Genomic DNA, 22849 nt, shown 5'->3' on the forward strand with positions numbered 1-22849 from the left:
AGCTGTATTTAGCAGACAATGATTCTAGGAGTAGAAATAATTTACACAAATAATACTAATAAAGGTAAAGTAATAAAATAGTAAAAAGGTAACAAGGAAAGCTAAAAAGAGGAGAAACGAAGCAAAATTAAACACTTTGGACAGTGTAGCTTTGGCCAAAGCTCTGACAGATCTTGTTAAAATGACAGTGGGTACTGAGGAGAAGCATTGGATGTTTTTTACTCAGCAGAAACTGTGAATGTTTGATTTAACCGAGGCTGAGAGGCTGTAAATTGATTTCTTGATTCATTTAGGACACAGTCAGGGGCAGCATATAGAAAACCCTGGAGAGAAGAGGACAGCATTATTGTTTCCTTCCTTAATAGGTGTAAAAGGTTGGAACTCTGTCAAGTGGCAGCAAGTTCATCTGTGTAAAAGACACTGCAAGGTATTTGCCCATCAGACACATCGATTGCTTGATGCGAGGCTGAACCATGGGTGACAGCCTCAGCAGCTGCCGGTGGCTTGCTGCCTCCCAGAGCTGGGGGAAGGAGATAACAGGGAATAACCGGGATGCCGAGCCAGCCCAGCCCTGCAGCCAGTCACACCACCAAGCTCAGGCACTCAGCCCACAGCTGCGCTGCTGACAAACCCCAGGGGGGTTATCAGTCACAGCCTGCTCTGTCTTGCGTGGCATTGCTTCATGAGGTTAAGAGTTAGTTAAAGATTGGTTTGAAATTACTTCACAATTAGTGAAAACTAAGTTAAAAATAAAAAATCAAGTTTTTATATTCTCACATCCCTCTCTCAAGAGGAAATGAAATTGAAGAAAACAAGTTTTGAAAAACTAAGATGCTAAACTACATACAAAACCCACAACTTTTATTTTTAAACACCAAGATATTTATAAACAATGGTCATAAAATACCATTGAAACAATTTTCTGCATTAAAAAAATATTAATTCAAGTATCTGGCACTGGAGACACAAGGACTTAAAGATTTTTAGAGGGCATACCTCAAAAGCAATTTTTTTAGGTCTTCAGGACAACCCAACGAGTTAGCTATCAACATATAATAATAGTTTACCACCATTTACCATTAAAAAAAATGCTACATATATATAAAAGATAAGCAGTGTGATAGCATTTATAACATTTCATCAAATCACATAAGTTGCTTAGTTTGCAAACATAAATTGGAGTTGGCTGTGGTCATTTAAGGGCCACAACCTGTATGTACAGAAACAGTCCACCAGTGATGTTAATGGTGTGTTAAAAAACATCCCTTCTAGTGTTGGAAGCTATTTTATACTTTGAACATCTGAACTATTTCTAAAATACAGAATATTTCTGTATAGATGTTTATATGTTTAGGTTTTGTTTTTCAATAGTCATAATGCACTCTAACTCTCCCATATCTACATATGTGATAAAGAAAACAGGTTATAATTACAGCAGGGGTATTTTTTGCCACGGTTTGAGATTAGTTTCCCATTTTCTGACAGCAGTAAGCACAACCTGTAGAGTTCAATTTACTCCATTGAACTCAATCTAGTCGGCGACCTCTTTCTATAAAGAAAAAGTCAGGAAGGATCTTGGTTATCAGATGGATAAAGGAATCATGCTCCAAGTGCTTTCTATTTTGCATATATATTGTGCCAATCTTTGTGATATTTGTATATTAGTTAGGCAAATGTGCTAAAATAATAAAATATTATATTATCTTGAAATAATAATTGTCTCTCAGTTCTTTTAAACCCTCTGCTTCCTCAGCAGAAATAAATCCCACAGTTTTGGTGATATTGTACAGGCATTCTAAAGAGGAATGAGCATTTGGATTTATGTGTAGTGATGCTGGAAGTAGTTCTTCGAACTTGTATTAAAATGCTCAACAAACTCAACATTATACAAGAAAAAGTCCTGTGACAAGAGATTAACCTTAGCCTTCAAAAGAAACCATCTTTACAAAGGAGCTGAAGCCATAAAATATGCTGTAAGCATGCTGGTCACTCTCCTACCTTATCAGGCATTTTCTTCCTTCAAACTTTCTCTTCTATTTTATAAGTAGTAAATAACCTGGCAAAAAAAAAAAGGAAATCAAAAATCTTTTTAATTTTTTTTATATTTTGTTCAACTCACAACATACAATTTCTCCATTCAAAGAACAAGAGGGGCTGACCAGGGGCAGCAAAAGTATCTGGTGTAAGAAAAGAGGGAAAAGGCAGACTACTGAAAAAAGCTGTTAAACTATAAGGTATAAACTGCAAACTATTCTGTAAGAGGATTGCAGAAGAGCAATGTAGTCCTCTGAGGGGATAAAAAGGGGACTCTTAAAATTCATTTACCATTAAGCACAGTTCCCCCACTGAACTCTCAATATAGAACAATATTCTACTGAGACCCAGTGGAAGTGCTCTTCAAGGTGAAGTGCTTTCATTACAGATGAATTATGTGCCCTGTGTATTGAATCAGTTGCTGTTTCCACAAAGATTATAAATCCAAATAGACTGAACTGCAAGAATCCAGAATATAGATCATATCTTACTTTAAGGTTGCCTTTTCACAAAGCCTACTTGGTCTGTACTTGATCCTAGCTGCAAATAGTTCAGCATCCAGTTTGATATCAGCATTTGAAAAAAAGCAAGTAGTGTGATTCAGACATAAAAATGTTGACCCTCTTTTTCTCTTTATATGAACTGGAATTTTACGAGATAACTTTTGTTTCTCATTCTCTTTCACAAAGATATTCCATTGAAACATTTCAGATAATTTGATTAATTTGGAAATTGTCAACTTTGAAATAGCTCAGAGTTCAATCATTTTCTCAAAGTAAGATGTTTTGTTCAAGCATATTTCAATTTTAAGATGTAGTACTTCCATATGTGCTTATTTTAAATATTGCTGTTTGCATTCTGTAAAATTCATTGGATATCAAGTGAAGGAAATGGCAAGATGTCCCAAAAGACAAATTCAGATGCTCTAAAATCTTTTATCTATTTCCTGTTCTAGCTGGCACATTACCTCTTTTCTCTTGAAGGTTGTGTGTGAATGCTTCATACATTTGTTTCTTTTAGTTTTACCTAATCCTTCTTGACACTGTTTCAGCAATGAGCAGAATCAACACACTAGATTTATTCATTACTCTACAGAGTAGAGCTTATTTTAATGTTCTACTAAGAAAACTTGAAACCCTTGTATTTATTTGTTTGGAAAATGATACTTTCTATCCAGAGGGGATTTTTTGTTTTGTTTTCACATTGCTATGCTGGCACTCTTAGCATGGATAATGGCCCTGGCCCCTTCCCAAAGAGGGGGATTTCTGTGCTGTGTTTAAGATTCTATAGCACCATGCCAATACTCTGTCCCTGTTTCTGCTCTGTTGATACTGCACAGCGAAGGTGAAATAGTACAATAACATAATCAGCATTAGTGATGTATATTTGGAGTCATATTTCAGTTAGGGGTAAGGAGGTCACAAAAGTAATTTGAAGGAAAATGAGAGTGAAAATGTGCAGAATTTACTTTGCTAGCTGACAGGCATTGGCAATAACACCAAGAACTCAGGACTAAAATATTTTTGTTGTTCTTTTTTTTACAAGTTTCTCTGTAGCAGAACCATAAGACCAGGGAGTAATCCAAGTTTATCTCTACTTGAATTTTCAGCCAGTTGTCTATATACTTTAACCTGATTTTTGTTTAAACAAAGCCTTAGTGAAATTATGAAGCACTATCAAGTTTCAACCCAAATTAAGCATGTATCTGTATCTTGCAAATACCCTCCATTCATTACACTGGCATATATGATGACCTTTGTGAAAGCAGTGAATTAGACACTAGGTTTCTGAGTGGCTTTCTAATTTTGAATGTCCAGAGGACAGATGATTTCATTAAAATTAGCGCTTACAGTGGAAGGCTAACTAGGCTATGGCACGCACAATACAAAGTTTATATGGCCCACAATAGACTTTGAGAAAAAAAAACCACTAAAAACACATAGCCAAAAGAAAACCCAAACATATATATATATATATATATATATATATATCTGTAGAAAGTTCAGAATTAGAAGACATTTTCTAATAAAAAAGGATGTTTTCTGTAAGAGACCCCTAAAAACTCAGAATGTGCTGAATAGCAGAGGAGGTTGGAAAAGGGAAATGAGAGGAAACCTGTCATTAAAGCAACTGCCTGTGGTATCCCATGACTCATGAGAACTTCCTGAACAAAGCAAGCTTACCTAAAATCACAAAAAAACCCCAACTCTTCTGTTATCATATGTAACCACAAAGAAATTTATGATAGTGGCATATCAAACTAGTCCCTGTTTCCTCTGGTTACAGTTAACAATCTTATTTTTATTTTTCTGAATAGTTTTTCATGTCCTGTTGCCTCTCGTGCCATTTATCTACTGTTTACAAGTCCTGGGCAGGAAACTGTAAAAGGACCCAAACCACTGGAATGATAGGCGATAGTTGGAATGACACAAAATGTAAATACAAGGATAAAGTCTGATAGCATGATGAGCTCCCATCCAGGAAGAAATAAAGATGTCAGTCTGCTCTTCAGATTAAATGCAGGGGAAACTTTCAGGCTCAATATCCTATTGAAAGCTGGCATATGAATTAAAATGGAAAAAAAAAAGAACTAAATAAAGCAACATAAAGTACAATAAAGCTCTAGTGGCAATTCCCACATGAGTCGTTCTTTTTGCACTTGCAGGACTAAGATAAATAACTGATGTCCTCAGGAATCTCATGAAAAAGACCTACAGAATTCATTAATTGAGGGAATTAAATTACACAGAATTTGTTTTCTAAGACATTTGAAGTTATTGGTGGATTTGACGATTAAAATGTCCCTATACATTTACTAGTGCAATGTTCACAAAGAATGTTTATTATATTTATATTTATATTTACCAAGGTTATTTAGGCAAGCTGCGATGCAGCAGGCCTGGTTTATTATTTCAATCTACCCAGTTGCTAAAGGTGGCATAAGGCAGAAGGTGTGGAGAAGGAGAGCAAAATTAAACAGATAGTAAAAGAAAATTCTTTTTGTTCTCAGTTAGTGGGTGATCTCAAATCAATTCTAGGTAAAAGATTTTCAGATTGTGATCAAGAAGCTGAGAAGCAGGAAATTGTATGAAATAAGCAAATACATAGTTATTTTTTATTACTTTTTCACATCTATCTTGACACAACCCAGAATAACTGTTGATTATGCCACACTCTTAATCCAAAAATATGTCATGTCTCTCAGTAAACCATGCTGCCCGTGACAAAATTATGTGGTTCATAACACATTTTCCAACAGAATTCTCCTTCAGATTTGCTCTTTCACATGTTGTTACCTCGGCAGTGCTACTGCAAATTATATTTGTGAACTGGGAACAACAACAATTGACTCCAAAACCATGGTTTTCACTAGATTGCAAAATTCTAAGTGTGTCATCCTCTCCTTCTGTTAAATGCATGTGGCATTTATGGACCTTAACAGCTCAGTTTGAGGAATTTTTTCAAAATAAATACTTAATAAGTTAATAGCGTAACTCATAACCTCTCTTAACATGGAAAGAACTACTTTCACTGTACCCTGGTTTCTGTTCCTTTTCATTCCACTTGACTTTTTGACTGGCTTACTATCCCACATACAAATACTTTTGAGACAGCATGGAACAATCAAAGCCCATTTTTCACTAACTAAGGAACTGACACTTATTTATTAAATATATATAATCCATTGACTTTATAGACCTAAATAATTTAAGACCATTACTGTCTGCAGGATATGAGTTCTGGCTTATATAAACTAGGGAATTAAGTCTTTGTCCATTGAGTTACTATGGTAACTTCATGGACTTCCCGGTTGCTGTTGGCTTGCAATGAATTAAAGTCAGAAACTCAGACTCCTGAAACAAGGGGAATTATGTGGATGAAGTTGCTTTAAAAAAGTGAGCTATCCATAGAAACCTATTACAGTAATTTCTTTTGTAAGAACTTATTTTGGGGGCAGATTTAATCATTATGATTTAGTAAATCATGATATCTCTGAAATCTCATGCCTATTCATATGTTTATATGCATTCAAGTTATCCAGTTGGCTCCACAGGAACCAGATAAAGCTCTACAGCCTGATGAAGGAAAGGAAAAGTCTACAAAGCAGGCATGTTGATGTCCAGGTCCAGGGCCAAGAAGTGGCTTGAAAAGTATCCACTCATTAATGAACTCTGAAGCACTGTTTGCTCAATACAAATTTCCATGCGCCACTGTGAAGGAAATAACTTTAAAAAGAAGTACCCAAAGTCTTGTACACCACTTTTAAAAAATATATGTGTGCATCCATGAAGAAGCCTCCTATCTCCTGTCTTGAGATTTTATTAAAGTATTACTTCCCAGAGGAAATTCCCCTCATGTGTCTCACAAATCTAGTAATTAAAGCAGTGAGGTATGGGAATTACAATCCATTCTTTTTCTTCCTGCTCTTCCCCATGAGTTGCTGTTTGAATTTACAGAGACATATAAAAGTTACCAATAAAATTTGGTAATTGTCATGACAGAAATAGTCCTGGTCGTATTTTGCCAACTAAACACCATAAGCCTCTAATTTTTATAGTCAAGTTTCCAAGGTAAAATGTTGTTTATGATACAGTTGCTTCTCTTTAAGAAAATCAATACAGATAATGCTGTGAAATTAGTTGCATAAAGTCAATTTTACCCATAACATATTTTTAAATTTCATTTAATTTTGTAATGGCGGGTTTAATTTTTTTGATTTTCAGTTTTTTGGTTTTATTTTAAAGTTTACATTGTCACCTTTAAAGTTTACATTGTTGCCTTTTTAAAGTCTACATTGTTACTTTGTTTCTTTAACCAGATTTTTTTCCAGGAAATTAATATTTTACCTTTACACATTCTTATCCTGGAGCTGTTAGCTTTTTAAACATGGATCATCAGGGAATAAGTTGGCTATTTGCAACTCAGTTCAACTCCCAAGTTTTGTGCCTTCTGCTCATCAACACAGTTCTTTGTGGCTCTTTGAAATCTTCTCAGATTACTTCTGCCTACCACAAAATCTGCTTCTTTCTTGACTGCACAACTTTTGGCAGTACTTCTTGGGCCACTTCATTATCAAGGTCTGATAACAATCTATAATTAGTCTGATAATTTCTATTGTTTTCTTAATCCTTTCTCTTACCTGCTTTGTTCTGGAGAAACTACTTTGCCATGAAAAAAGAGCATTTTGCCAGAGACCATGCCGTGCACCACACTGATGTCACAGCATCAGCACCAGCCTTTGTTTTAATATTCTTTTGAAACAACTGAGAGTACTTCATACTTAACAGAGTTCTCCATTGATTTCTCCCAGACATGGGTCTCTTGCTTTGAATTTCAACAATGCATAAATATTTAAGATGAAAAGACACTAAGCCATCCCATAAGCAATATTTCTGAATAACTTCAATTGAGCTATACTGGATATATCTATAGATTTTAGCTAAGTATGGTTTTAAAGCTGAGGAGAAAACTGAAACATGCAAAGGACTTGTCTGCTCTTTTCCAAAGCCCTGCTCAACAGAACAGTGTACCGAGCAGGAGGGAAGTTGTTCTCTGAATGTCTCCTCTGGACTGAAAATCCCCTGGCTCAGCACACTTGGTGCCCCTTTCTGATGCAGGTCTGACTCCAGGTATAGCTCCTTTCTTTCCGAATCACTGTGGGAAAATGAAGTCTTGCATCTGACTCTTCCAGTATCTCACTTCTTGTCACTTACCATTCACCACGATTTCTGCCATATTAAAGTCATCCTAGACAGGATTTACTTTCCACATGAACTCCTCCTGTTTCTTCCTGTCTCCTCCACTTGCTTCTTGGCTTAAGAAGCTTCTTCGATTGTAAGAAAAAGTAGGTGATGAAATGTAAAAATGTCGTGTCTGATTGTGCATTTTAATACTCTTATAATACATAAAGTACTGATGATATAATACATACAGTCCTGATCTCCACTCAGTTGGACATACAAAAGCTAAGGCTACAAAGTACATTAGAGCTCTTGAAATTGGCAAAATTATCCTGTGAATGACACACAGGGACTTTGGCTCAACAATATAATAGAGCACAATTTATTTTTTACAATAGGCTTCTATGAAGTAAAATATCAAAGGAAATCTGCACAGAGAGGTCTATTTGAGAGATAACATTGAGCAGAGAAGCAACAGAGGGTCACACAGGTAATGAGAGGAGTATGACACACAAAGATTATAAAGGGGGAAAAAGATGCAATAAATTGTTATTGCAGATGACCTACAGCAGTGGGGACAGAACTGACAGGTGAAAAGGTAATTAATTAATCTTAGGTGCAAACAGGAAACTTTTTAAATGAAGAAAGGGGAAAAAAAGTGGGGCAGAATATTCAGTGCTTCAGCTTCTCAGTGAGAAGGGAGGCTTCAATGTAGGTTAGAAAGAGGAAGAATCATGTTGTAGTGATGTAAAAACTGGCTGGAAAAGGAAAGAAATTAATGAAAAGTTTAAAAAATCAGAACAAAAAGTATGAAGAAAGAAAAAACAATAGAAAAACCAATATTTTTCCAGCTTCAAAGAGATCAGGGTGTCTGGCTTTCTTCTATCAAAAGCACTAGTCCAGAACCTAAGTAATCTTGACAACTAACAAAAACAATTAACTGAATTAACATCATCTGAATTTTGGGGGTTACTCTTAAGTCTTTAGCCATATTGAAATTTTATGGAAAATTGGATTCCAGCTTTTTTTTTTCCTTTGCCCTCAAAAACAATGTAAAACTTGAAGAATGACCAGGATGTAAGGACCTGTGATAAAAGTGTGTAGAAATGGCAGCATATGTGGGTATTCAAGGCACCAAATAATAGCTAGGAATTTTTCAAAAGCTCTTTCCTACATAGATATAATACGTTAGGAAAATCACCCACAACAGAGTGAAACCTGAACAATGACTTTTCAAACAGCAAGTTTCAACACATATTCTAGTGGTGTTCATGGCTTTCTTATTAATGGATTTTTAGTCAAAGGGGATTAATAATTAATAAGATTGTCCAAATATATCTTATTTTGGTTCTTGATAAGGACTATGTGGAGTGATAAGGGCAGTATAAACAGTATTTTCCCTCCTCTTTATAGGAAGAGTTGCATTTACCAAGTAGCAAGATAGTAAGAGAAATTCTAGGGATAGGCATGAAAGTAATGGACAAAAATTATGCTCTGAGATATCACAAGGCAACTTGACTATGGAGACTGAAGTCCCAGATATTATGCAACTTAGATTTTATTTTTGCCTAATCTGATAGGCAAAAATAGTCTTTGGTGTTATGTCAGAATATAGGAATGTCAGAGGGATCTAAAGTCACACATATCCTTCAAAAATAGCTTTTAAGTCAATAATTTTTGGAAACTGAAATATCAATAGCTAGAAACTTCATTCTATTTTCACAATTTTCTTCATCTATGACTCCCATAAAATATTATTTCATTAAAAAAAACAGCAGAGTTTACAAATCTGATGGGCTTTGTTGGACTCTATCTGGAAAATTTTATTCCACACCTTGAAACATGACAGAAAATAAAAGAAATCCTTTTTGAAAAATTTTGATATGAAATTGTTTGTACAACACCCTTTGTGTTGTCTGGATGACCTAACGCTCTGCTTCTACACTGTTCTTAATACCTCAGTGCCTGAAAAGTGCTCACAATATTTAATTGAATCACTAAGAACTTTATTGGATTAATATATATATTTGATATATGAGAGGTTATAAAAGGATACCAGCCATTATTGTAATTCATAGAATTAGTGAAGATACATTCTTGGTAGTAAAGCAGAACAGGGAAATATTAAAATCAGGAGTAAGAGACAGGCAAGCCTCTGATCATTGAGACTTAAGCAAAACTGAAACTGAGGTTATTCCATTGCAGGACATAAGGGAAGATTCATCAGCTGAGTACTACATTAAGAGAATAAAAAGGCAAGAAAAATATTATATTTTTAGAAAGTTTGTCAGTTAGGTATTTTTCATCTCTATTTCTCGCTGTTCTGAACAATATGCATACCCTTCAATGTGTTTTCTCTTTCAAAAACCAGGCAAATTCTACCCTTTCCTATCTGATACAGCTGCAGACTCTCTGATGCAGGTGCATACTTTCAGCATTTTTCCAACTGACTTCCACTGTGGTGGTGCACAGACTTTTTCTGTCCATGAACTTAAATTATACCTTTAAATTGAATAACTAGATTATGTATCAGAGCAGATTTTCTAGCTTATAATGAAAAATCTTCATACTGTTAAAAGTATTTGTTCCTTGCTTTATTTACCTAATGTATGTTATTAATAAACAGGTAACAAAATAAGTTAATGAAAACTTTAAAAAAGTACGTCTTTCTTTTTTTTTCTTTTTTTTTTTTTAATGTAAAGATATGGTTTCCTTAACTGCTTATAAGAGATTCCTCTCTTCACAATTTATTTACTTTACAAATGCACCCTGGTAAGTTTCCTCAAATATAAGCATTAAAATCTGACTTCATTCTGGTTTTCCGTTGCCATACAGTGGATGATTTCATTGCAGGGTGTTTCTGCTTTACCTTGCCTTATGTGGAAAATTAACTCTAAAACCAAACCCAGAAGTTTAACATAAGTCAAATTCTAGCAAAGAGCATCCTCTTAAATTAAATATCAAAGCTTCTTTTTATCTCATGTTTGGAGGAATTAAACCTCCTCCAAAACCATGGAAAAGGTGAGTTCACTGCACTATTAATTTTAATGTATGCAAAGAATAATTATGAATTAAAGCGATTAAAGGAACCTAAATCCTAAAGAGAGTTTTGGAGCATTTCGTGAAGTGCCATCCTGAAAATCATTTGGCAAACAGATTCAAGTGTGAATCACAGAATGCTGTCCTTTACATCATTATGCTGACAAGTGGTTCTTCAGTACTGAGTGGTATCCTGCAGAGCCAAAAATGTTCCAGTAGGATTTTCCCAGTGAATCAAACATCTTGTAATTGGATTTGCTATTTGCCTACAATAAAAAGCAAATGCCAGAAGGCAAGAATTTCTGTATTTACTGTGTACATGTGTTAGGCTTTTTAATCAGCAAAATATTTATGCTAAAATACATGGGTTTAGTCATAATTTTCTATAGTGCAAACTATCTTAAAAATAAATAATAGTCCCAGTCAAGGAAAGCTACAATTAAAACTAAATGTTTGCTTATTTTTAGTGTAAAGAGTGCAGTGTACCACAACTACTGGCACAACTGAATCTTTTAGCATCTCATCATCTGTTTACCAAATCGATTTTTACATCAGAATAAAATTGCTGAAGCTATTGAATGAATGCAAAAAATGAGCATAATTTTTCATAAAGTTAAGTTCTAAGGTAAGCATTTCAATTTTTCTTTAGATAGGAAGCACCTGGAATGAAGTAGCATATAGCATGGCAGAAAGTCTGTGAAAAAGAACAAAATATAATCATTCATTTACCAGTGTTTAGACAAGAGACACAGATATTCCTCCTACTTCATTTTTCCTCCCTACAAAGAAGTGAAGTAGGTATGTCTGTGTGTCTTGTCTATGAAAGTATTCACCAAATAACTTCATGCTTCAGTTAATAACATATGAAAAAGCTATGCTTCCAGAAGAAGACAAGATGCTTTATCAACCAAGGAGCAATCCCAAAGGTTTAATTGCCTCTGGAGAAATCCACTGCAGCTCTATGTGTGTGTCAGTGTGATGATTTTGGTGATACCTGCTGGTCTCTTTGGGGGATGCCAGTAGACTTCAAATAAAACAATTACTTTATTACTTTCTGATGTTGCAGATTTAATTTTAACATTATCTTAAAAAAACAGTAATGCAAACATAGAGGAAGTTTACAGAAACATTGGCTTGCCTTTGGTTCAATCCCTATGCAGTGTTCACCTTAACCAAAGGTCATCTTTGTAGAGCAAAAGCTGTCTGACAGAGTCCTGCCCAACAGCAGTTTATCCTTACACACACACACACTCTATTTTGTTGGTGGGAACGGTGTGGGTGACTTTTGTTTTACCCAGAGACTTTTTAGGTGGATTGGATTATCTTTTTCAGGTTCTTTTTAAAGGATCTCAAAGAAATTACGATGACAAGACTTGGGTCTCCTGCCATGGTCAGGACAGAAATATTTAAGGCTGTGCTTCCAGTTCTATGTTATATGATTGATAACAGTGAGTGAAATAATGATTTCATGTTTCCATAATCATGAGAATCATTCACAGAATCACAGCAGTGAGTGGCAGCAATCCCCTAAGTCAAACATAAGAATGCTGCACCACACAGAAATATTGAGCTGGTCCCAGCTACATATATCTTCAGAAAACTTACAGGTCAGCAATCAATTAATCAGTTCTCAAAATACTGGTGGATCAGAGTTGAAAAGGGCAAGAGACTGGTTACATCATCTTGTATGCTTGTGGCCATCAGGAAATAAGTATTGTGAAGCCAGTTTTATATGCCAAAGTTCAAATGGAATAAAATACCACCAGTAGTCACTGACTTTTAATTGTTTAAAGAGTTGTTTCTCAATATTGGTTTACTCATGTCTACTGGTGATTAATATAGGGAATTTCCAGCAAGGAAATGAGAGCTACCAATGATACTGCAGAATGAAGTTGTAGAACATACAGTATGGCACCACATCCTTTATACTATTGCCCTTGACCTGTGGGCTGAACAAATAATAGCTCTACCTCCCATTTTCTTTAGTCACTGCAGAAAATCTCATCCTTCACCTTAGCCCCCTTTCCCCTCATTTTCAACAAATTTGCTGCCTTTCCCTGGAGCTGCCATAGATTTTTAATGGAAGACATAGGATTTCGAGAAATAAATGTCACAATCTGATACTGCAAAAGATGTTTTGAATATCTAGTATGGACAGAAATCTAGTTACCGCTTGTCATGCTTTCAAGACTCAGGGTTTTGTCGTCCAAAATGTCATCTGGGCTTTTTGTACAATGCAACAGATCTTGTAGTAAAATACGGGGATGTGTTAATATACTGTGTTATTACATAAAACACTATGAATTACATGATTTCTAGTGAGTGTGCTCTACACTGATTAAAATCTACAGCCTTAAAGGTACTGATCAACTAAAAAATTCACTTCTCTAAGCTATTTTGAACATGTATATCTGAGAGATAATTACACTGCTAATTCTATATAATAGTTTGAAGGCCTTCCCTAATGGCACAATGTATTTTTGCAAAATGAAGAAAATAATGTGCCAATTAGAGTGAAGCAAAATTTAAGTACATTCATAACATCTAGTAATTGCTCTCCATGTAAATGAAGTTCTGAGTGACTGGCGGAGACACATGCAGCCATACTGTGTTAATATGCACTACCAGACAACATAATTTGGTCAAATGTCACATCAAGATATGCACTAAAGAAAACACCTCTCAAGGTTAAGTAGTAGCTTTTAAAATAGCTAGTAGTGCAGCAGACTAGAAAGACAATTGTTGATATACCTCTAATTAATTGACTGAAGAGAATATTGCATTTAGATGTTAGTTCTGACAACCCCAGTATAATTAAATTCAGAATACTTGTTAGATGTAGCAGTCCAAATTTATTTAAAAAAGAAAAATATGTGAAAGGCCAGAAAGTCAAAATAGACTAAATTAAAATATTTAGATTCAATAAAAATAATAGCTACACTAGACAAACCATAAAGAAAATAATTCAGTCAGATTAATATAAGCTGAGAGGCTCATGGAAAAGGTGCCTTGAGCTACAGCAGGATGGGTGTCAATTTTATCCAGTTACAAAAAATCAATTAATCTATCAGTAAATCACACAATATGTATGCATGGTAAACAGTAACTGTGATTGCATTTAGTAAAAATTAAGCTCAAACTGCAAACTAAATTCTTGTAAATTTTCATCCTTTCTCTTCACTGCGGCTTTTTTACAAGCTTAGTTAAACATTACTGTCACAATAGTGATTTCCAGCATAGTTGGAGTTAGATATGCCATATTTATTCCTTAGGAGTTAAGTACACCTTCTAATGTCTCCAAAGAAAATGGTTAAAATACATGAAGAATGGAAAACTTACTTAAAAAAAAAATCTTGGTACCAGTTGAAAAAGACCAAATCACAGATAAAATCAATGAGAAAGATAATGCAGAGCTTTAACACTCCAAACCTGTAAAAATTATTATCCTACTCTATCTGAAATTCAGCAAAGGTAAGAAGTCGCAAGAATAGGATTAAGCCCACTACTTTGCACACACCAGAAGGTTTTATCATTGTTCTTTAAAGACTATAAACCCAAAAACAAACAAGCAAACTCACAAAATATATGCATTAATTAAAATAATTGAGATATATGTTATTATATATCATTAATTCTCTGAGAATTCCAGAAGTAGTATAGTCTAAGTGCCTACCATATTGTGCAAGACCTAAACTAGTCAATAAAAATGAGTCTGTATCTGGTGCTTTCTGGAAAAAAGATAGAGCAATATCACTGTAATACACTAGGATCTTCAGTTTTCAACCACTTTAAATGCAATAAAGACAAATAGCCAGTAGACATAGTACAAATGCACAAGTCTGTAGTGGAGAAATATGAAGGTTTCTATTTCTTTAAACTTTTTATAACATGGTAATCTGTAGGAGTTAGTTACACATACACTTTCTTCTTTGTCCTATTAAGTGAAAATTAAAGATAGCAACATACAACAGAGATAAATTTCACTACAATCATAATAACACCGATGCATAAAACAGAATATGCAACTGAAGCAACATCATGTTAAAGCTGTTCTTGAGATAAGAAATGTCTCAGAAGCTGCATATTAATGAATTAGTTTAGCTTACATGAATTATTCCTCTTGTTGTTTGCTTGATGCTATTAAATCAAGCAAAGACAACACCAAATTCCACAAAAGGAATGCCTTTTGGTTTGGCTTTTTTTTTTTTTTTTTCTGCTGAGTACTTTCAAGGACAGAGAGATTTGTTTTTCTCAGGAGTCACTCTTCCAAAATTGTGCTGTAAATAGGATCAAGCACATGTAGGAGAAGGTCATAATGGTCTCAATCTTAGGAGTGTCTACCACATCCTTTTTTACCATATTTCACTGTTTTGCTACCTCCTAACTAAAGGCTTTACTTATATTAAACTATGGAACTTTTGTTACAAAATTAAGCTGGTTGTTCCTTATTCTTCTAACTAATAGAACTGGAGCAGAATTTTTCATCACCTGCACTGTAATCTGCTGTTTGGAATTTTTTGTTAATGCTTTGGAAAGCTGTTGTTTGTCTCCACCTTTAGTCTTTTATTTTCTCCACCAACAAATATGTAACTTCACTGTATCCCAGAAGCAGTATTTTTTAGACCTCTGCTTCTTTCTATTGTTTTTCTTGCAATGCTAGGCAGTAGCATGTATTATATTATAATGTAATTACATGGTCATAATTAAAAAAAAAAAAATTAAAACAAATCAGAACCAAGTCAGACTACCAGAACACCTAAAATAACATCCAGTTTCAAATGGATACAGGATGCCACTTGGTGAACATTCCAAAACAAACTTAATAAAGGACTCACCAACTTTGTTCCGAGAAGGTAAATCTGGTTTTAGCTATAGGAAACTCATGGTTTTCATTGGGTTTGAAAGGAAGATCCTCCTCTAAAAGCCTGAAAATGTGTCACCCACTTATTACAACTGCAATGGATATTCTCATTACTCTGTTCTAAGTATCAGTCTTTATTATTGCAATCCACTGTATGTGAGAGAGTGGAGACGTACTTCCCAAAGCACAAGAACAGAACAATGGTTCCCATCTCTTTGTTCCCCGTGGGAAATTTTTAGTGATAGGTCATTTGCTCATCTCTGAAAATATATTTGTTTTTTCAATGAGAAACAATTCAATTAAAAAATTATCTATTGTGCATATTACTACAGCGCCCAAAAGCTCAGTGCTTTTAATCCTCCCTTCTATAGCATACTATAATTACAACAGAGAGTACAAGGTCATTTCATTTACAAAGACCATAACAAATGAGTGTAAAACAAGAGACAACTGACAGACAGGGAAAGACAGTAAAGTACAAGGGAATAATGAAGCAATACCAAACTCAGTGATAGGCAGCAGTCTCAGCACAGAATCATCTTAAACACTGTGAGTCCTTTTTTATTTCTTTTTCCTTTAAGTAGGTAATACTGAAATTTAGATTTTTAAAGAAAAGCCTAGAAAATGGTAAGAGAATAAGAAATTATTTCCTGGATATTTTATGAGAATTGCTTCTGAGACTGAGCTACAGTCAGTGGAAGAGAAAGAAGGTGATTGTTTCCCAAGAGAACAACTGGATTATAAAAAATGGCAACATGTGCTGGCCAGGGGCTGGAGGCAGTGTCTCAATGCCAAATGAGTAGGAAGATGTTGGAAGCAAATAGGCTTTGAAAGATCCTGAAAGTAAAGTCAAATTGAGAATGTTTGATATAGCAGAGGAGAGAAAAACAGAGATACATATAGATCTCAATTCCATTAAATAGCTTTGTTTTTTAAAGGAATTTGTCTACAATCTGTATTTTCAAGCTAAAGTCTTTTTACCCTAACTGTGTGTGCAACATATCAGAATCTAAAAATGTTTACTTGCCCCAGTTTGTCCGAGACATGATGCTTGGGTCCATGTAACACAGGGTATTAACATAAATTAATAAAAAGGAGACACCAAAATGCTCCAAAATATTAATTGCACACTTTATGCTGCTCATATGCAGCTGCTGAGCACATTGCAGTAAGGTGGCCGACAGCAGACCAGCATAGTCATATTCTGCACCCACACGGTGTTGCTGTCTATACACAGTGTCTTCAGATGAGTTTGAAAATGACTGTTTGTTTGACATTCACTCTGCATGAAATATTGCCCCACAAACCTGAGACATTTCGTTGAATAAGGTGAACGCTGCCAGAACAAGCACCCAAAACAACAAAAGCCTAGCCAGAAGTATTTGCTATGGCCTGGACCGAACCCCTGTCTCCACATATAAAGAGTGATTGAAATACACTTTTCTATGATTCCTCAGAAAGGTCTCCTTGACTCTTCAGCTTTTGTTGTTTGAGTTGTCTGTCCTTTGGTATGTGCTGCAATAAAATGAATGTTCCTTTTCAAGGTTACTTTGTCTGCAGATTACTGTTTAGCATTAAGTACACCCGTTGCATAGAGACTCTCCAAGGTCTTTAGGCCTTTTAAACCTCATTCAAGCGTTATTTCAGAGCCAAGTTGAGCTTTGTTGGCCTTTTCTTCCATGTCACAAATATTATTCTTGCAGTTATAGGAAAATAAGCAGTTTTCTACAGGAGACTGAAACAAGAGGGCACCAAGTCACAATCCTTCTATTCAAATCTCATCTTGCACTGTTACAGTTTACAGTCAAAAAACACAAAATGTGAAGAAATTGGAATGCACATTTTAATCTCTGTGGTTCTATTTGACTTTACTATTAGAACTCCTTTCTCTCTCTCTCTCCCTCCCTCTCTCTCTCCCCCTCTCTGCAGATTACATTTTAACAAACTGTTGTCAAACACCATGTAAAGTTGCTGGAAGGAAATAAATAGTTTTCTGTATTATCTGTCTGTCTTTTTAAGCAATTATGGCATTTCCCTTGAGATAAGGATGGGTATTTATATTGTTAATACTTAAATTGTGAATTTAAAATGCATAGATTCATATTTTATGCTGGACAGCTAAAAGACTTATGTATTTTTCTGGTCTGAGGGAAATGCATCCAAATATTTTTTCCAGTGTGTTTTTCAAACTGGCTAGCATGTCAGAAATTCATAAACCAGACAGCTCCTTCATAGGAAAAGGTACTCTTCAATGATAAAGCATTAAATGGTATGGCTAATGCCATTACCAAATGGGGGTTTAAGACTCGAAATGTTTATGGTAGGTATTTTCAAAATTTTTCTTTTTGTCTATAGAAGATAGTTATTCTTAACTGAGCATAGCATTATATTTAAAATTCAGTTTCCTTCATTGTGCCAAAAATCACTGAAAAGTCAGTAATAGCTTATAGTTTGTGAAAAGCCTTCATTTTCTGAAAGTATACATAGTGGAAATGAAACTAGCTACAGAAACCCACAGGTTTCAAGATATATTTCCCCTTTGTCAGTTTAATTGGAGACAATAATGTCAGAAGTAGTAAAATCTGTTAAGACAACTTCTATTCACAGAATCACAGAATCACAGAACCAGAATATGCTGAGATAGAAGGGACCCACAAGAATCAGAGTCCAAATTTTAGCCCTGCACAGGACCATCCCCAAGACTCCCACCATGTATCCAAGAACACTGTCCAAATGCTTCTTGAACTCTGTCTACAGGCTTGGTGCGGTGATCATTTCCCCGGGGAGCCTACTCCAGTGTCCAAACACTCTGCAGGTGAAAAGCTTTTCCTAATATCCAACTCAAGCCTCCCCTGACACAACTTCAGGCCATTTCCTCAGGTCCTGTCACTGGTCACCAGAAAGGAGAGATCAGTGTCTGCCCCTGCTCTTCCCCTCCGGAGGAAGTTGTAGACTGCAGTGAAGTCTCCCCTCAGTCTCCTCCAGGCTGAACAGACCAAGTGACCTCAGCCACTCCTCATGCGGCTCCCTCTCAAGGCCCTTCACCATCCTCGTGGCCCTCCTTTGAATGCTCTATTAACAGCTTAATATCTTTCCTATATACCCACCCAAACCTGTCCACAGCACTCGAGGTGAGGCTGCCCCAGTGCAGAGCAGAGCAGGACAATCCCCTCCCTTGCCCGACTTACAATGTTGTGCTGATGCCCCCAGGACACACTTGGCTCTCCTGGCTGCCACAGCACTGCTGACTGATGTTCAGCTTGCTCTCGACCAGGATCCCCAGGTCCCTTTCTGTGGCACTGTTTTCCAGCCTCTCATTCCCCAGTGTGTACATCCAGTGTTGCCCCGTTCCAGGTGCAGAATCAGGCACTTGCCCTTGTTAAACTTTTTACAGTTGGATATTGCCTAGCCCTCTAATTTTTTGAGGTTTCTCTGCAGAGCCTCCCTGCCTTCAAAGGCTCCTCAAAATTTTGTATATCTGCATATTTGCTTAATATCCCTTCCAGTCCTGCATGAAAGTCATAAAGATGTTTAAGAATACATTTAGGAATACCACTAGTGACAGGTTCCCGGTTTGGTGTCACCCCGTATCCCTTTGTGCCCAGCCTGTGAGCAAATTGCTCACCCAACTCATGATGTGTTTATCCAGCTGTGTATCAAAAATTTTGTCTAGAAGGGTACTGCGAGAGAAAGTATTGAAAGCTTTGCTGAAATCCAAAAAGGTTACATCAACAGGCTTCCATTCATTAACTAGGTGAGATACCATGTCATAAAAGGCAGTCAGATTTGATAAGCAGTACTTTCTTCTCATGAAGCCATACTGGTTTTGACCAATTACTGTGATGTCCTCCAGGCGTTTCTCACTACCTCCCAAAACAACATTTTCGATAACTTTACGAGGCACTGAAATGAGACTGACAAGCCTGTAGTCTCTGGAGTTCTCATTCTTGCCCTTCTTGAAAAATGGGACAACATTCACCAGCTGCCACTCAGCTGGAACCTGTCTGGATTCCCAAGACCACTCAAACATCATTGAGAGAGGTTTTGCAATGACAGCAACTTTTTGAGGATTCTCAGATGAATCCCATCAAGCCCTATAGATTTGTATAGATCCAGCTGGAGCAGCGGATCCTGTAAAATTTCAGTCAACTGGGAGTTGATCATTATCTCAGTCATGAGCCTCCAGCTCAGGGCTCTGGGAACCCCCTGGTGCATCATGCATGTCAAAGGCAAAGGCAAAGGGTGTGTTAAACACCTCTGCCTCGTTCATGTCTCTGTTTGCCTGGGAAGGAGAAAGTTGTAAATTTTTGGTGCTTCTTCATGGGACCCTATCACTTTTGGCATTTTTGCAGGCATTTTGCTGAGCTGGGAAAGTGCGTAAGAAGAGGTTAAAAAAATATCTCCACCACTCCGTTTCAACTGCCAGACATCAGGGCTACTAAGGCTAGATATTCACCCTTCAGGCAGTTCTGTGACTGCAGCTCAAAATGAGCCCTGTCTAAGCAGAAACATACAATTATTCCAATGAAATTATTCCTAGGCTACACAATACAATTACTCAGCCTAATTTAAAAGATTAATTAATTGAAGGATTATTTCCCTTTTTTTTTGCATAAAAAGTCCCTGTGTAGGGTATTCATAAAGAAAAGTTAAGCATTTGACTTTCGTGTTAGAGACCCTGAAAGAATGTCTATTTTAATCAGAAGCAGACTTTGTTTCAGCTCTTTACTTTTGGGGACAGGAGGAGGTATTTAACACTGCAAATCAGCTGTTACATTAACACAGAATCAATACATAAAAGTAGAAAGACAGAAGTGATGTTTTGTCAAATTTTTCTTCTTTTTTGTGTGTTTCACAGATTAAGATTTATTGAAAGAAGGGTTCAGCATGAATTTTTCTGCATTTCTACGTCTCATGGTGATATTGGTTCAACTTTGGCCTTGCTATCTCAGCCTGCAAAACTCCAGCGCTCAAAACACAGTTCAGTCTTTCACAGCAGTTCGAAGAGTGAAACGTGGCTGGCTGTGGGAGCCTCTTTTTGTGACTGAGGAACAGAATTCACTGGATCCTCTGTACATTGGACAGGTATGAATAGTCACAATTCAAGGACAGTACAAGGTTAGATTAAACATGCTGATTAGCAGCTCCTACCCTGACTTGGAAGACCAAACATCTCCAGCGACATGGAAATAGCAACAAATGTAGAAAGAAGAGATCAGGAAGACGTAATTAGGCAGCAGTGTATCTCTCCTTTCCTATGACCTTGCTCAAGGTCAGAGAAGTTCAAGAACTGTAGGCCATGGCAGTACCAAGGACCTTCCTTCACTGAAGACTGCTGTCAAGGAAACTTCACATGCATGCTGTTACTAAAACTAGTTCCATACACAGCAGATTAAAGTATAAAGCTGAAAAGTTCCTTTCTTTCTTCTGAATGGAATTTAAGGACTCATTTATCAACATCTGGCAATTTGCTTGTACTATTTTTGGCACTGCATCAAAGCAGCCATACTGAGTGTAGTGTAGTTTACAAACAGTATTTAGCATGATTTTCTATTACACTAAGTAGCAGCTGATTTACCCCTCATTAATTTTTAATGAAGCTGATTAATACTAAATCCTTTTGCCACTGAGAAACTACAGGAATCTGCATGGTTCATTAGATTAACGTAGGCTTAGCACAACGAGCAATTATTTTTCACCCTCCTTTAAAAATGTGCTTTAAGATAATTGTCTTAATGAGGGTTTATCTGCCCCCTTCTCTCTCTGCTTATCATTATTATTATATTTATTACTGTTATTTATTTTTGTATGCTAGAAGTAATTTTAATCTTGAGATCTAGTTTTTCTTTTCTTTAAGGCCCTTTTTAGATGAATGAACCAAAATAAGTTTAACTGCTAATTAACTAGCACTAAAATTTAATTGGGCCCAAAGGGTGAAGTGCTCAAAATTCATTAATTACTTTTTCACAGCCCTTTCCAAGTAACTACTATGGAAGTGTGATGTCTCACTTCTGAAAGAACAAGTGAAGACATACTATTTTTTAAAAAATTAATATTACTTTTGCAACACCTTAAAAACAGTTTCCTGCAAAGAAACGTCATAAATGTCATGCATTTTCATGATCTCACCTTTTTATTTCTCACAGGTTAACTGGGGATTTTATTGAAGAATACTGTTAATATATTGCAGTGTAACCATTGTCTAATCAGACATATTTAATCGTGTCTTTTTATTGAGTAGAATATGCGCTGCTTTCAGCAAATGAAGTGGTAGTCTATGATCAACACAGGAATTTTTAGTAATTAAGGCCATGAAGAAAACTGCATCAACAAAAATACAAAGGTAGACAGTCTCTGTTTTTAAATCACTATTCTATATCAAAATCTTTTTACAGTGAGAACTAAATTTTCAAATTTCATTTAACATAGACTCATTACTCCTTTTCCATTATCAAGATTAAGAAAAATAAATGTGTCTATCAGCATTGCAATTGCAGATACACGAGGATGAGTACAAAAATTCTTGTTCCCAGTTCTCATTTACAGTGGTAAGACCATTTATTTTGTGCCCAGCCTAAAAAACCAAGTAAACTGAATACCTTTGCTATTCCTTCTCAGCAAATGTCATCTGTAAGAGACCTGTCATTTAACATGTTCAAGGTCATGAAATATTTGTAGATAAATGATTCTTAGTGAAATTGCTAAACACTGGTTATGTCTTAGTAGCCAGTCCAAGGCATGCTCCCAAACCCTAAGGGTTTGATGCATTCTGTGGTCACATCTGAGCCCTATTTTAGTCTAAAGAAGTAGATATAAATCACCTCTCCTATGTGCTGGGTTTCGTGATAAGGAAACCATGATCTATGGATAAGAAAGAATCTGTGTTGCCCCTTAGCGAGATGCCATATTTGGATGGTGTTAAAATGAGTTTGACCAGACCACTTATAACGGGGGCAACATGGTCCATGTGTAGCACACAATAACTTATGTTGAAAATATTTAAGTTGTTTGTATTTCGAATGGTTCTAAACTCCGTTAGACTTGAAAATTCTGTCTTTTGTACTGGCAAGGATAATTAACTCTGAATATTTTAGGCCTAAATACCTTTAGAGAACTCAGAGCAGGAACTGAAAACCGTTCCTCACAGTGTCCCTGTCACATTCTGAATAAATTATCCGTCTGATGCACGCAGACAATTATGCATTATGAAAATCTTACAAGACGTAGGTATTCT

General features: G+C 36.0%; 1 protein-coding gene across 7 annotated transcripts in view; it reads left to right on the forward strand.

The window, feature by feature from the left end:
- Positions 1-22849, forward strand: part of CDH19 (cadherin 19) — a 116797-nt gene that overhangs the window by 55280 nt on the left and 38668 nt on the right. For 5 of the 7 annotated variants that reach the window (XM_032121301.1, XM_032121283.1, XM_032121268.1 and 2 more), the window contains one exon: positions 20474-20700. In XM_032121301.1, the coding sequence (XP_031977192.1) occupies positions 20503-20700 (198 nt within the window). In that variant the 5' untranslated portion in view covers positions 20474-20502. Of the gene's footprint in view, positions 1-11221; positions 11380-20473; positions 20701-21856; positions 21959-22849 lie in introns of those variants that run through there. The other 2 variants (XM_032121291.1, XM_032121317.1) reach the window with 2 other exon arrangements.

The sequence above is a fragment of the Corvus moneduloides genome, chromosome 1 (genome assembly GCF_009650955.1).
Source record: "Corvus moneduloides isolate bCorMon1 chromosome 1, bCorMon1.pri, whole genome shotgun sequence".
NCBI classification, from domain to species: domain Eukaryota; kingdom Metazoa; phylum Chordata; class Aves; order Passeriformes; family Corvidae; genus Corvus; species Corvus moneduloides.